This window comes from Centrocercus urophasianus, unplaced genomic scaffold, assembly GCF_019232065.1.
Source record: "Centrocercus urophasianus isolate 14NV4802_14NV808 unplaced genomic scaffold, USGS_Curo_1.0 seq_73, whole genome shotgun sequence".
NCBI classification, from domain to species: Eukaryota; Metazoa; Chordata; class Aves; order Galliformes; family Phasianidae; genus Centrocercus; species Centrocercus urophasianus.
In genome coordinates, this window is record NW_024885344.1 from 9,122,534 (window position 1) to 9,139,472 (window position 16,939).

At 38.2% G+C, this 16,939-nt stretch overlaps 1 protein-coding gene across 4 annotated transcripts in view; it reads right to left on the reverse strand.

Moving 5' to 3' along the window:
- The window catches only part of FGD4 (FYVE, RhoGEF and PH domain containing 4), a 114,298-nt gene that overhangs the window by 24,093 nt on the left and 73,266 nt on the right, over window positions 1-16,939 (reverse strand). For all 4 annotated transcript variants that reach the window (XM_042837611.1, XM_042837613.1, XM_042837614.1 and 1 more), the window contains 2 exons: window positions 11,113-11,293; window positions 7,572-8,046 (listed from right to left, as the gene is read on the reverse strand). In XM_042837611.1, coding sequence (XP_042693545.1) covers window positions 7,572-8,046; window positions 11,113-11,293 — 656 coding nt within the window. The remainder of the gene's footprint in view (window positions 1-7,571; window positions 8,047-11,112; window positions 11,294-16,939) is intronic.

Here is a 16,939-nt window from a genome sequence, read left to right on the forward strand (position 1 = left end):
GAAAGTGGGAATTTTTTTAGACAAATTTTGGAAACCTTCCATTAAAATAAATAAAGAGAAGAGCCTGATAGAGTTATTTCTGATTTCAAACTGCCTACTGCTTTCTGCAAGATGAATATTTGCAAGTACATATAGTTGTACACATTGCCAAAAAAGTGAGCGATAAAGAACAGAGCTTCCATGTAAAGGACCAAAGTGTGTTCTTTCCTCTTTCAGTATTTAGCAGGTCTTCCAGATACGAACACTTTACAATTCTGATCTTCAGTGTTAACATTCACACTGCTACATAGGAAGTCCCCTCCCTAAACACAGGCTTTCAATACTGACTTCAAAGCTGTTCATTAAATCTATTTCAATCAACATAGCAACCACAGTAACCTATGGAACAGCATTTTAAGTGCTGTCAGGAGACATTGCAGAGAGCTGAAGGATTAGCTGTTACAGCCCCAGTATGCTGTTTAGTGCAGTCATTTACAAAGAATCTTGCCAGAGGCACAAATAACACAGAGGCTATTGGTTCTTCTTCAAATACATTTCAGATTTGTTTTATTTTTCAATTTTTCTTTGTTTTTTGTTTGTTTGTTTGCTATAAGTCCCCACTTCCCTGAAGCACCGCTACAGAACTGTTGTACGGTTTTCAGAATATTACTTCAACTAAATAGGAGAGGGAAAATCATGTGCAGCGCATTGAAAAAAACAGTATTTAAAATGAGCAATTCAGGAAAAGCATTCAATCCCCCCCACCCCTGAGCCAAGGCAAAACCCTTGCTCTTCCACTGTGCCCCAACCCCCTGCTTCTCCATTCTTTAAGTATCTCCCTTACACATCTCCCTAATTCTAGAACTTCAGTCTCCTTTCTACAGTCAGTACTTGACTCAGGAATCATCTATGTGGGAAAAAACATCCACCAAGGATATTATCTTTTAATCACAGTGGCATGCTCTTATTCCAGCATAGGAACATCTGCCCACGGGGTTAGATCGGTGCAAGAATAACATAAAATTTGATTACTGATGGTTTGGTTTTTCAGAGAAGTCCTCAGTTTCCTGCTATATCATCTCAATATCTGCCTACATTTTACAGCTCCCAACTGTCTTCTACTTCTAGCTCCATCTTCACCCCTTCTCATACTCTCACATGCTCACCTTCCCAGTACCCTATCTAAAAGAAACCGTCTGGTTTCCATGAGGTCACTCCAGCTTCCTTCCAGTTGGAAAAAAGAAATTTCAGGCTATTTTGTTGACAGTGGCATCCACCTCTTTTAGAGCTTTTTTGATGGAATTGGAGCTGCTTGTCATAAACACAAGGGGTGAAACAGGTCCAGATGTATAGGTTTCAGGTCTTCTTATACTAAGGAAAGACTCACCACCATGCAATGTGGAATGATATGCAAAACTCATGCTGTACCTCTGCCCCAGATTGAGCACCCACACCCTGCTTGGAGAGGGCACAGCCAGGGCTCAGGGCAGACAGAGAAGAGACAAAGAACAGGCTCTGCAGATCTGCACGAGGCTATTCTGAGTAGCAGAAAAGAAGTCTTGAAATATAATTTGGAAATAAATCCTGAATAATATTTTGCAACTGTAAGAACAACACAGAGCTGCTGGTTATTAGAGCTGTTCAACAAAACAGCCTTGAAAAAGATCACAGAGACAACTGGAGAAAAAAAAACTGAAAAGAAGAAAATTTAGAAAAAAACAGGCATGGAAAACATAAAGTTAATATTAATCTGCCATGAGCTTCAGTGCTTTCCTAAAGAACAATTGTTTCAAATCTGATCTGACCTGTAGATGCCAATCTTTGAAAATTGCAGTTTTAGACAATTTTTACTTACATATCTTTAAACTAGGTTCCCTAATGATCCGAAACAGACATTTTTTCTGGTTGAATCATTTAGTAACTAAAGTATTTCAAAATTAATAATTTCAAGCAAACCATACTTTCCATTCTGTCCAAATATTTGACAAGGTTCATGCAGGCAGAACTCCAAATCTACATCTTTAGATAGTACATTTAAACTAAATATTTTATCTTGAATAAATTGCATACTCTTTAGCACAAAGAATTGCATCCTTAGTATTATTGTGTTACTACAGATGCTTCAGAAATTAAAACTGTAGATGCTTCATCCTTGGAAGTGTTCAAGGTTAGTTTAAATGGGGCCTTGAACATCTTGATATAGCAGTAGGGGCCGTTTATGGCAGGGGGTTGGAACTAGATGGTCTTTAAGGTCCATTCCAACCCAAACCATTCTATGATTCTATAAACGTAAGTAATTTTTACCCAAACTGAACTCTGAAGTTAAGATGAGGTATGTAAAGTGCAATTGAGTTTGATATATGAATTGAGTTTGATAAATATGAACTCTTTGATCCATGCTTATGTTTTCTCCTAACAGTGTTTTTCCACTCTCCTAATTTTGGACAAACTACACTAATTTTAAGCAGAATTTATATAAACAAAATCCCAATACAATCATCACATATTACCCAAACCAAATAAGAACCATCTTCCCATCAAGAAAAATATACCTACCAACATAATAGTGATACAGTATGATTTACTTTTATCATAGCTCTTGACTCAAGAACACTGCAGTAATATATAAAGGAACACAGTGTGAGAGTTGTAAAATACAAGCAAATACAATTTAATCTACACTGGGGGATTTTGGTTTTGATTTAAATGCTAAGTTTGGTCTAAATTAACAGAGTGAGCTTTTCCTTTTCGAAAAACATTTGTGGCATTGTTACCTCCTGATCTGAAACTTCGTTCTGTAAGTATTAGGAATATAAATGTAAATGTCCAAGAGAATTTAAAATTTAATTTAGTTTCTGAAATTGAGGTAAGCACTCAATTATGCTTGACCCACTGAATGCTATCACATCTCTGCCAAGTTAACTCTATGCAACAGTTCATTACACAGGCAACTGGAGAGTTTCTTCACAGTAACAAAGAAAAACATTGAAGATCCTAGTGTCCCTAAAGAATATTTTTGAATATTAACATTGGGTGCTAAAAATACACAGCTTTGTTCATGATTTAATTCTGCTAAGGAAGAACATAAAACTGTAAAAACAGGAGTTTTCACTTTCTTCCTTCATGTAGCACTGCAACAGTTAAGCATATCTTGGGAGAAAGTTAAATTAGCATGAAAGTTTCATTGAATTTGAATCAAAATTTCACCTTGCATTTAGAAATACATGGTTTTCACCCTGAAACACCAGAGTCCCCAGCATGGCCATTAAAAGGAAACATCAGGTAATTACTTTAATAAAGATGTGCAATGGATTCTTCTCCATCTCCAGCATATGTGAAGTATCCTGCTACCAAACCTCACAACAAACACATAAGTGTTTGTGATCTTGCCTGCAATTAAGTCCAGTACCAGATTTCTCACAAGATGTTTTCCAGGATACTAATTGGTTGGGATGTTCTTGTACTCTTCATCCTCCACATTTTAGAAAAAAAAAAAAAAAAAAAAAAGAATGACAGAAGGTGCTTCTGCTGCAAGGCAGAAAAGTTAAGTTTTAATTGTCTTCTTCCTTGTGGTATTTGTGGTTGGTGACTTTCAGACTATCTAATCGAGTAAATAAGAGAAATAAAATCTAGTTGTTTAAACTTTTCCAGAACATGTAAGAATCTGACTTCAGTGACAAGGAGGTGGGGTGGAAAACTTATGAGCAACATTACTTCAAAATAAATTTTCTCTTTTAGGTCTAAAAAACACTTTCTGCTCAGGTTTTGCATCGGTTTAATTTACACTTCCCAGCAGTGGGCTAACAGAAACAGAGACTTCCCTGATTTGGAAGGGACCCAAAAGGGTCATCAAATCCAACTTCTGGTTCCATACAGCACCACCCAAAACCCAAAACCTGTGTCTGAGAGTGGTGTCCCAGTGCCCCTCAAACTGCTGCACTCAGGGCCGTGCCCGCTGCCCTGGGCAGCCCGTTCCATGCCTACCACCCTGTAGTGCAGACCCTGCCCCTAATCCCCAGCTGCCCTTCCCTGACACAGCTCCATGCCGTTCCCTTGGGCCCTGTCTACTCCTACTGCTTTTACTCATTTGTACCTATACCTGCTTAATGGAAAAGGACGCTGAGAGTGCTGTTACTGAGCGCAACACAATTTCAACATGAATGTATACAAGTTTTAAGATCCTTCACTGACGATGGGAGTGCTTAGCAGAATCTACAAACTGCCCACTCGCAGTAACAGCTTAAGGCTCTGTCAGTCCTCTCCTGTTCCTCACCATCCTTCCTCTTACTCCAGATGGCACGGCAACAGCTACTTTGATGGAGATGATTTCAATCTATAGATTGCACTACCCTAATCTAAATCAGTGTTTTATTTTGTAAAGTATAGCTTTTAGATCAATCTACGGTAGATGTGATTCTTAATGTTACTAAAGGAGATGCTATACCACAAGCTCACTGGCATCTCAGAAACTGTTGCTGTCATCCAATTCAGTTTTTACAGATTTAGCTCTCCACTGCACTGCACTCCATAAGTCTGTCTTAAGAATTAACTTGCACAGGCTTATTCTATTTCGGTTTTCGTCCTTCTAGCACCAGCAACAAGTACATCTAGTCAGACTGTAACATACCTCTCACTTTGGATCTTGGTCAGTACAAGCCAGATAACATATATTAGCCACTCAGCAGGCCAAAGGCATTTTAATGAGATTGCTCCCAGCCACATTTTCTCAAAGCACTGGCCCAATTCCTTCCTGGATTTGATGATACAACCGCTTCCCATTTCTGCCTTTTCCTGAAGAATGCTGCCAGCACCTTACTGTGTAACTTGGATGCAAGCTTAGCATTGTCAGTGTAGCAGTCAGCACTTTTATTGGCGCAGAGAGGGGAAGCACATATTACTGAACAGAAGACGGAAGCATAATGAGAGGTATGGCAGGCTAAAGGCACACTGGATCACCACTGGAATTATATTTAGATAGAAAACAGTGTTTATACATTACTGCCAAAAACAAATCCTCAAAACAAATCAACAAAACAATTACACACATACTAGCACTTTCTTGGCATGACCCATTATATTTTATCTTGTAATACATGAGATCTGTCTTTCCTAGTTAATGAAATTACCCTCCATGTGTACATACAGGATCTCTATCATACACAAGGGCTTGGAGAGATGGTGCTGTTTTGTGACTGAAAACACCAATGTAGCTGTGTAAGAAAAAGATCATGAAGCAGAATCTTCTGGAAACTATGCTAAGGTATATAGAAAGCTGTGGGGTGACTGGTGACAGCCAGCAGAGCTTCACTAGGGGCAAATAGTGTTTGACAAATGTGGAGGCTTTCTACAATAGACTTACAGCACTGATGTGCAAAAATAAGACCAAGCAACGTCATATACCCAGACTTGTGCGAAGCATTTGACACAGTCATGCACAATATTCTTATCTATAAAACAGAGAGGCACAGAGTTGACAGATGCACCAATCTGTGGGCAAGGAATTGGCTGGATCTTCACATCCAAAGAGTCACAGGCAATGGCTTGATGCTCAGGTGGAGACCAATAATAGGTGGTTTCCCTCGGGAGTCTACATTGGGACTGGTATTATTACCAAACATCTTTGTCAGTGACATGGACAGTGAGACTAAATGCAGTAAGCAAGTTTACAGATGACACTAAGCTGAGTGGTGCAACTGACACAATGGAGGGAAGGGATGCCATCCAGACATAGCTGGACATGCTTGAGAGGGAGACCCATGCAAACCTCATGAAGTTCAACAAGGCCAAGTGCAAGGTTAAGCACTTGGGTTGGGGAAATCCCAAACATGAATACAGACTGGACAATTAGTAGACTGATAGCAGCCATGAAAAGGACTTTGGTGTAGTGATAGATGAAAAAATGAGTAAGAACCAGCAACGTGTACTGATAGACCAGAAAGCCAATCATGTTCTGGGTTGCATCAAAAGAAGTGTGACCAGCAAGTCAAAGGATGTGATTCTATTCCTCTACTCTGCTATCATGAGACTCCACCAGAAGTCTGTATAAACTGTATAGACCACTGTACAGAGGTCTGGGGCCTCAAGCATAAGACAGTCACGGATCTGTTGGAGGAAGTCTACAGGAGGGCCACAAAGGTGATCTGTAGCATCTCTCTGGTGAAGAAAGGCTGAGAGCTGGATTTATTTAGCCTGAAGAAGAGAAGAAGGCCCCAGAGAGACCTTGTGTGTGGCATTCCAGTACTTAAAAAGGACTTAAGGGAAAGATGGGGAGGGATTCTTTATCAGGAAGTGTATCAGTAGCACAAAGTGAAATCTTTTTAAACTAAGAGGGCAGGTTTAGATTAGATATTAGGAAGAAATTCTTTGCCATGAAGCACTAGAATAGATTGCCTAGAGAGGTTATGGATGCCCCATCCCTGGAAATGCTAAAGGCCGGTTGGATGGGACTTTGAACAACTCGATCTAATGGAAGGTATTTCTGCCCATGGCTGAGTGATTGGAACTATATGGTCATTAAAAATCCCTTCTAAAGCAAACCATTTTATGATTCTGTGGAGATACAGAAACACTATCAGAATCTATGAAATCGTCTATTTCCAGCTCCAGAATCACTTTGAAGTTTTGTTGTTAGCTGATGCAAGTGTATATCTGCCAACTGGAGAACAGCTTTAGCAGTGCTCAGCAACACACAAAATGACTTCCGACCAGCCGCTCAGCCCTTTGGCTGTGTGGTGAAGAGGAGGGCATGGAGAGTGCTCGCCCAAACCCTGCAGTGACTCACATAGCAAAGATGGACTGAAACTATTGATGCCAGTGGGCCACTTCAGGATTCAGGATTCAGGATTCAGGATGGCAAACTGCATAATCAAACTTTTAGAAAGGGAAATATGCATAATTTTCTCAGCAATTAATTTTTCCAAGACAGATTTTCTTCCACCCACTTATTTCCCTTAATTATTTAAAACTTTCCTTATAAGGAGGCTCAAATTCATCATGTTACAGCTCTTGATAACAAGGCACATATTTCATATTTTCTGAACTTTGTGTCTATCTAATAGCTAGCATATTACCACTGCCTTTCCATCTTTGACTAGACAACTACATCCAAGATAAAGATCCACACAGCAGTTCTGCCCGAAGTGCTGTTGCTGTACTTTACTACATATGAAATTCTGTTTTACATACACGACTACATCTTCCTCGCAGTTTAGCATTTTCCTCGTTTTGTTTTTTCCTTAAATTCATGATGAACACATTTGAAACATCAATATATTTTTGGTGGCATTGCCTAAACCAAGAAAATTGCGCCACACCACAATTTTCTTTTTACTAGCTTACTTCAGAAGCACATCACTGAATTGCCACTGGATAGTCAGGCTTTCAGATCTCTTTTTGTAGTTTCAGACAAATTTGTTGCTTTCTTTTAAATAACCACTTTTTAATAAAGGTAATAAATTTTAAGTTTTAGAGGAAAAATCATCAGAATATTTTCAGCTTTCTGATTTGCTCTACAAAGCTTACTTTTGTAAATAGAAATCTGGAAAATATACACAGAGTAGCAATATTGCAAGAAAAACAACTTCTCTCTTTACCTTTGTTTCTGCAGGTTGGTCTTGTTTGATCATTTCCTCGTTCGGTTCTTCTTCCACATTAGTATTAATTTCATTGTCAGATGGGAGCAGTGTATCACTGCTTGGAGTCCTGTAGCAGCTGTTAAGTACTGATCCTTCATAGGAAGTTGTAGTTTCCAGAGAATCCCTGGATGTGCTTATTCTTTCTCCATTTATCAAGCTGCTGTTGATAGAATTATCTGGAACCAGGATGGACACTGTAGAATCTCTGCCAAGTATCCTTCTGTCCTCACGTTCCTGGTCTTGTGCTACTACTCCATTGGCTGTGTGTGTCTGTGCAACCTGAGTTTTGTCGGTATTACTGTTTCCCTGTTTTAGCAGTGGGTGTTGGGAGGGGAGTTTTGGCTGAGGTGGTGGCGTTGACCCATATCTTCCGTGAGATTTAGAGACATTGAGAGCAGAGGAATCTTTCTTCAAGTCAATAGGACTGAATGGGCTAAAAATACCAAACAAGCAAAACACAGGAAAAAAAAGTTAAACAGTGTTACAGAAAACCTCTGTTATGGGGAGGAGGACAGCTAGACCGTATAAACAGTTCCTCCAAACTATTTCTTCCAGCATTAATACCAGGAAGTTTATTCCATCAATACTTAAACTTTTCCATTAAAACACAAAAATGTATCTCCTCCCAGAAAAGCTGCAGTGGTATCCGTATCGATTCACTCCATCCTCATCTCTCCTGTATCTCAGTTTTTAAAAGGAAAGGCAGTATCATTGACTACATGCAGGAGATGAGGAACACATGCTACAACCTGCCCCAACTATCCCAGAAGACTACTAACAGAAATGGGGAAAGCATTTTTGTCTGCCAGATTCTAGCCCAATGCCTAAACAGGGAGCCTGTTTCCTAACTGCCTGCTAAGAATGCATGAAAAACATCTGAGAACAGTTAGCATCCCTTCCCTTAAATCAGTTTTCCTTGTATTTCCTTCAAGATTCATCTCTTCTGGAGGCTTTTTCCCTGCATACTTTATCTCAGCTTTGAACATATGTTATCCCTCGTTTGTACCTTTCACTGTCTCTTTCTGTCAGATTTTTGAGAGTTTGAATTTTAAGATAATATACATGTTAGCCCACTCTGTAGAAATGTTTGGCTCTATTACAGCAAATAGAAAAAAATTCACTGAAACCACAATAAAACTTAAGCATTTGGATTTTAAGTACATTTATCAAACCATATTCAACCTGAAAAATAGAAACATGACTGTGCTCTAACACACAGTTCTTAGTATGGACTATTAATCTACAAAGAAGTTGATGATTAGTTATAAACTGTATATTTACTACTTATTTATAGGATGGTTTACACAAACACTGCAAGCATATTCTGAACTTCTATACATTTAAGACAAAAAATATATACTCATATAACAAAGGAAGTAAATAATTTCTTACTTAATTGTGTAAAAACTGTACCATTAGAAATCAACTCTCAGAACACTGAGAAACTTAACTATGAAATTCATTCACATTTTTCCACTGCATGCATATAGCACAGTGGTTTAATTACCTGGTTGGTTTTTTTTCTTGTGGACTATACAGACTAATGAAAACATGTTATCATAATTGGCAGTCAGAGTTTGCACTTCATGAACACCTAGACATTTGAAAACCAATAATTACAAGTGAAGTTCACCTTCATGGAAGACTCAGTCTGCGAGGTAAGGTTATTTTAAAAATGTGCACCCAGGCACAGCATGCTACTAGGCATGCTACAGCAGAGAGCAGAGTTTTGAAGAGAATTTATCAGTAGACAGATATTCTTTGGTGTACTTAATGAATAACGTTAGCCAAAATAGCCATTCAGCTTCTCCCACACCTAACTCCCCCCAAAAAGCCCTTATGGTCTACAAGAAAAAGTTTTTGCAGCTTTCTTGTTGAATTTATTTGCATACTATTTAAAGAGGGCCAGTCCAATCCAGCAGGTTTGGATAATAGGAAGAAATGTAGGGCTTAATGGCATGAGGGCACAATGAACTTGTGGAACACTCTTTCAGAAAAACAAAATCACAGAAGGCAGTGTTTCTATGGACAGGGAGATTCCAAGCAGCAGCTCACATCCTTCAGGACAGAACATCTTGATGTCTTTATATTGGTCTTTATTTGTCAAAGGCAGAATTTTAGGGAAATTCTTTTTTATGCTTCTTATTCTCCACCTCCACAAATGCAATCAAAAGCTAACTGCTCAGTCTTAAAGATCATAACCAACCAACCAAAAAAACTAAAAGCACACAGTATTGTATCTTATTTGAGAACTTTTTGTTAGTTAACAACTACTAGAAAGAAGGATCAAAGAGGTAAGAATGTTTTTCTAGGGTCACTACAGTGTTAAAAAGACTTGGACAATGTTTTGGAGGAAGAACAAGAAACACTGATAACAAGACTAGGAACTCAAACTAGTTTAATTCACAGGACCTTCAGTGCTGCCTTACAGGTTTTTTTTCCCCACTTTTCTGTAGTTGCCATGACAGCAAATGAAATTAAGCCTGTGCAAAATGATGGAAGTTTCTTGTAGATGAAGCTCTGAAATTATTTCTATTCCATTAAACAAACCTATTTATGCAACACTCAGCTGTCTCTGCATAAAAAATTAAGTTTCCTCCATCTCAAGGAGGAATTCTTTCAGTGAAAATCTTAACACTCAACAGTTTTGTTAGGACCCGCTCTGTTGTACCTCACACATTCAGCCCTGTATGAGCCTCAAAACATCGGTGTCCTGAAGAAAAAGAAGAAAGCAATGTCCAATACTTGTAAAACTCCAGTGCCACTGGACTGTTTCCTGAACTGTTTCTCTGTCATGGGATTTCTGGAATGTCACTCTCTTTATACAGAACAGATGTATTCAGAACTTCTGTTTCAGAGCTTATAATCCTTGTCATATGCATCCAATTAAAAGGCACACAAGAAGTACTACTTTGTGAACTAACTGTATCTCGTGTTTCTCCAAGTCTTTCTTGTAAAATGTAGTATAAAAAGTAAGGAAGATTCATACATTCGACTAAGATCACCAAGTACTACAATGCAAACAGTTTCATGGATACATGCCACATCAGTACATCTAACTTGCTTCACGTGAATAATCTGAAGACTTTAGGTCAGTATAAAAGGCAAGTCAGGACTTTCCTTTTTATAGGTAAATAGAGAAATGTGGGTGGGTTGTTTTTTTTTTTCCTGCAAGAACAAAAGAATTTAGGATTCACTCAAAAGTTTCATTCCAAAATCAAATTGCTGATGTTTTCCAGGATGTTTTAAAAATGCTGCAAGTAGCGTGTGTTTTGGGGTTGGTTTTTGTTTTTCTGTTATTTGCTTGTTTAAAAGCAAAATTCAGATTGGCGCCTCATTAAAATGAACAGGCCTGTGCAGACCAAATACACAACTGCATCATTTCAAAACATGCTGTTTTGTCGTCAGCTCCTCTGGCAGAGACAGGTTTGAGCACTACCACAATATCCGTGTTCTTCTTCCTACAGAACCACGAAACAATTAAAATCACATCACATACCTGCATCCCTCAAAACGGTGGATGAGATCTGACACTTTACTGGACTTTTCTTTTGTGACACTAGAAACAGGAGTAGGTGTATCTTCCTCCATTCTTGGCTTCGAACTTGATAAAGCTTTATGCCTAGAGGTTTGGTATGTAACAGGTGATAGCTTCTGCAGATGAAGTGGCTTTGGAGGCACTGCAAACAATAAGAGTGATCAGCTAGTTGGCAACTGTTTCTTTAAACTGTCAGAAAACATGAGATCTTTAGCGTAAGAAGTTATCACAGAAACTATTTATTTGATGTACTTAGCTTTAAATTGCTTTATGAATTCAGGAACTTCATGTAAGCTTTTATGTGCTGTGTTGTATCAAGCATCTTCTTATATTATTAAATTATATAAAAGCCAAACCACATGCTACTGAAGCTAAAGTATTAGGATCACTCTCCCTTCCATTTTATCTTTTTTTTTTCCCCCCTTTGGTGTTCTGTAGTAAACTCATATGTGGCCTCTACAAATGCAGATTTTATCCTAAAAAAGCACCGAGCGTAAGATCTAACCATGTTGTGGAAGTCATGAATCTTTCCTCAGGAGAGACTTAAACTGCTGCTCCACTCTGGTTCCCTCATTATCTTCTCCCTCACTACTTCAAAAATGATTGTCAGCGGAAAAGAAAGATTTGCCTTCAGCTTCAATCTTTGTCTGTGTATACTGCTGAAAATCTGAGTCCCCCAGAATATTTTTTTCTTTCTTCTTTTTGGGTATCTTGACTATAAACTCTTGTTACATTGTTAACAATCAGCCCTTGTTTAACAGGGTAATGACTAGAAGACAAGTGATTCTGTGACTAGAAGACAAGTCATTGCCTGTGGCAGTAACAGCTCCTTGAGCTCCACAGGCAGCACACAGGTGCAGAGCTTGCAACTTCCCCCCAGCAGGATGATCTCACATGGCAGCAGAATTAGCACTGATAAAGGATGCTCAACAGATGGATGGGAAAAGGCCATATCTATCATATCACTGACCCAAGATAGGCTTCCTGACCTAGCCTGTAATACCTATGCACCATAGGAATTAGGTTAAACCCTGCCAACCAAAATTTGAAAGTGGTAATAAAAAAGGTTATTGCAAATATACTATCACAGATTATGACATGGATGTACGATGTTGATGGAACACTTGATTTAGGATGACTTTTCATCCATATCTTAGATTAAATTTATAGGAAGCAATATTTGTCAGTGCTTCCAATAACCAAACTGTACTTAGAGATTGCAGTGATAGCTGCATTCTGCAAAGTATCATGAGAGGCACAATGAAGAAATTAATGTAACACATTTCAACTGTATTAACTACAAACGAGAGAGAAGAAAGGTGTTCAAGGCCAGGTTGGATGGGGCCCTGAGCTGCCTGGTCTAATATTAAATGTGGAAGTTGGTGGCCCTGCCTGTGGCAGGGGGGGTTGGAGATTCATGATCCTTGAGATCCCTTCCAACCTGGGCCATTCTGTGATGCTGTGAAAGGAAAACATTATAGTTCAAATGCTTTAATGTAAGCGCGTGTATCTTTGTTTCTTTCCAACTTTCTTTGTATTTGTTAACACAATGAAAAAGGAAGTCTGGATAAGGATGCAGTGCAGAAACAAAACTGAAAGTATTGTTATTTTCAAATAGTTACAAAGCAATACCGAAACAAGCAGAACATAAAATTGTGTAAGTGCTGCAGTATGCCAACGGAAGCCCTTCTGATGGAGCTGTGTGCATTTGTTCAGCTGCAGCTGCAATATTGTGGAGCAGTTTCTCCTACACTCTGCCTTCCTAGGGAGCCCTGAGAACTCCTGGCAGAATTAGGGCAACGAGCATCACCGAGCTGTCAAAGCGCTGAATAGGTTACTGCACTGACAAAGGCAGCGGGACAGCTGAAAAATGCGAGACAAGCGGCCTGGGAAAAGCAGGCCACGTAACTGAGTGTAGGCATTGCCATTCCCTCAGGGTAGGAGACAGATGGGAAACAGGACATCGGGTGGATTTACTGATCAGCAGTGGATTGGCTTCTGGCTCTTGCAACACACTGGGCAGGGCCTGTGGTTCTGTGTGTTCTTACTTGATGGACTCGTATATCAGTTCTTTCGTACATCTCACAAGAATTCATATCCACACAAGGATCTATTAAAACTACTAAACTTGAGGGAGTTCACATCTACTAATTAAGCAGAAAGAATTAGTTCAAAGCTATTTTTGCACCGAATCCACTGGGACAAAAATTAAATTCTAAGACATTTCATAGAAGGGCTGCACACTTTTGTATCCATTACTAATAAAAAAAGGAAAGAAAAGAACCACCAAAGTAATAGCAATTCAGTACTGCAAGTGCAAGGAACCTCCAGTCAAACTGGATTACACCAGTATATTGAAAATTCCTTTGAGATCTTCAGAAGAGAACCACAAACCAAACAGCCATATCAAATCCTGAGTTTAAGTTATATTCTTTTTGTTTTTCTATTACTGTCTAACAGGCAGGATTTCCCCCTAATCAGCTGCTGCTATAGCTGCTGTTGGTTTTAGAAATAGAGCAGTGGGAAAAAGACAGTCACAAGATCAAGGAAAAGAAAAGCATCAGTAGTATAAAAAGCCCCTGTAACCCTTCTGTAAGGTCAACATTGTTAACAGGGATTATGGAAAACAAATTGCATTAATACTTCCCTCAATGTACTTCTGAAGTGCTTTGTTTTAATCAGATTATTTTTCAGTGTGCACACGGCAAGGATCTTAAAGAAAAAAAATGAGAGAAGACTGGAGCATTGTAATACACTGTATAATGCAGAGCTCTGTTCAAGTCTATAAATACTCTTGTCTCTCTGCTGTAGAATTTTGAGCTTATTAGGAAATCTGAACAGCATATTCTGCCTAGAGAAAACCCTTCAGTATATTCAGGTAGCAACTACTGTAATATGCTAGCCAAAATGTGCAATTAAGGTTTAAGTTGTAGTCCCTAACATGCATTCAACTTTGTACATGCATAAGCAAACGGGAGGTAATTTGAGAGACACCTAAATGTTGCACCAAATAGGTGCAACAGCTTCAGCCGGTGTCAAGGTATATTATCAAAGGCCATTTATCACTTCTCTTGGAAAACACCTATTCATTACCCCTCTATGCATTTAAACTATGATGGTTAAAATGCTGTTAAATATTAATTTAGTGAAAATACAAAGCCAAAAGTTTCTGTGATAAGTAATTGCAGCTATTCTGTCTCAATCATCCTGCATTGTCACTTACATGTGGACCAAATAAGTGCAACGGGACAGACGCCAAAGACTGACACTAGCAAGAAAAGTACAAAATAACCAGTAACCTAGGCTCAGCAGAAGATGGTAAAAAAGATAGCTCTTATTTAGGATATGCATTTCCACCTTTTTATGTAACAAATATCTTTCAATTACATAATAAGAAATAAGGTCAATTATAATCAAGTGTGCTTTCTTCTCTCATTTATCCTCTTTCTGTAAATAATATTTGAGATTGAGCATTTTTGTTGCTAAGAGAGATATTGCTACAGGTTTCTTAAATCACTGTATATTTTGAGAAATCTAGCCAGAAACAGCTCTCAGATTCAATTCAGTTCACCTTTAACTGTAGAAGTTTCATTTGCAAGAGAAACAGTCTACACTGCAGACCTGTGAGAGATTTTCAGCTTTTATGGGCCCAGGACACTGAATACCTCAAAAAACATGGATAAAATTATAATTATTTGAGAAAGGAGGGCAGGACTGATGCTCCTGAGTAGATGTACTACAGCAGTTGGTTTCAGTTAACTAAGTGCTGGAGATATGTCTATGCCATTTCATAATAGAACAGAGCAGGCCATCTTCTGAAGTGGCACATCATCTCCAACACTAACAAAGATGTCTCTGGCATCAGTAAGAGATTCACAAGTACTCTTCAGTGCTCATTAAAAAAATCTAAACGAGCAACTGATGCAGTTGCAGTCTTCAACTGACAAGTCACTTCTCTGCTTTAAGGAAGCGTTAACATTTCAACATATTTTCCACCCCACAATAAAACTGGCAGCTACAGTCAGTACTTTTAGTGCCTAATATTTAGTAATTGGACATCATATAAAACCCATGTAAGAGGTTCTAAACATAGGAAATAGAAGAATATAGGAAAAATAATTACTTTGTTCACGTCACTCCACATGCAGTCTGCTATAGCTAGGTTCTGATCATTGCCCAAGTATTTGTAAGTGCAAATTTCATTTTATTTTTTTTTTAGCAGTTTGTTTCATTTCCTCACACATCACATTTGCCTCAGAAGACATTAGCATATTTTGCTCTTTCCACTGACTACCTCCAGTCTGGATCAGCCCCTTTATCAGACAACACACCATAGGGAAGCGATGGCAAAGCACCTTATGTCACAGCTGCTACAGACTGCACTTCTCTGCAGACACAGTTTCCTTGCTAAACTTCATCATCAGTTGTTATTCATTCTCTGTCTTTGCTCCAAATTTGCAGACTTTCACAAAACAACCAACACTCAAAGAATTTCAACACTTGAATTGCTAAATTGTTGACGGAAGGAATTACTGAGGAACAAAAATTGCTCTTTCATTGTCAGCGTATCACACAGCTAGTTTGTTTTCTCCTCTAAATGCCAGGAAAAAATAAAAAAAAATAAAAAAAATAAAAAAAAGAAAGAATTTCATATTGGATTCTCTGCAGAAATGTATTCCCTTGCTCTAACTGCCGCAAGTGATCTGTTTTCAAACCACTTCTCAGCAACCAAGTAGAGGCCAAAACAAGGTCAGAGTCTGCGGTTCACTGCAAGTGCAAGATTTTGTAAATTCTTCCTCTATATAGAAGTCAACCTTATTAAAAATGCCCATACTTTGCTTATAATGCAAAGTGGTCTTTATTTCTCTCATTTTGATTGTATACATTTTCGTGAGTTTTGAAAATCATTTTGCAGTTCATCTACAATCAAACATATGGGCATTGCAATTCAGGTCTGTAATCTTATTTCCTTGTATTACAAAATGACATTTAGTATTTGCATGAATAGAACAACAATTTGGAAAATCATTTCTTGCTAATATAAAACCGAAATCGCTGTGCAATTGTACCTAAATAATTGTTAAAAAAAAAAAAAAGAAGAAAAAAAAACACCTTTGATTTTTTTTGGTCTCCCAAAAGCTGATTTCATTTTTGTCTGTTGTCTGTTTTGCTTTGCTTCAATTAAACAAAATGCTAATAAATACTCTATAGCTAACTGTTTTCTTGCTATCTTTATTACCAACAGGTTTGTTCTGGAGAAGAACCATTGAAAAAATAGCATTTTTGTTCAGCCATTCAATCTGTATATTCAAAGTGCTCACAACATACTATCTATAACTTTGATATGCTGCACACCCTTAGTAGGGACAACCAAGGAAAGGCACAGACCCAGGAACAGGGCATGCACAAACTAATTATTATTGTATAAAATCTGAGCAGCTGCATTTCTTAGTCTACTGCATGATTTCTACCTACATTGCTTTTTGATGAACAAAATAGTCACGGCTACAGAACAGCAACAAAAGCAGCATACAGACTTGAATGAATGAATATGGTCCAATATTTTCCAGCTTCTAATTTATCTAACAGCTAAAACTTACAGTAAGTGGACTGGTTTTAGTTTTGAAAAGTTTAAGTCTTCCCATTCATTGCCTAATTTTCTTTTAAAATATATTTATTGGGAAGAGCATGTGCTCCTTTACTAACTTATCTTTAGGTAACTGCTTTTAAGAGCCCTGGGAAATGGTCAGAAAGATCACTTCAGATAAGTGGTGTTTATATATAACTG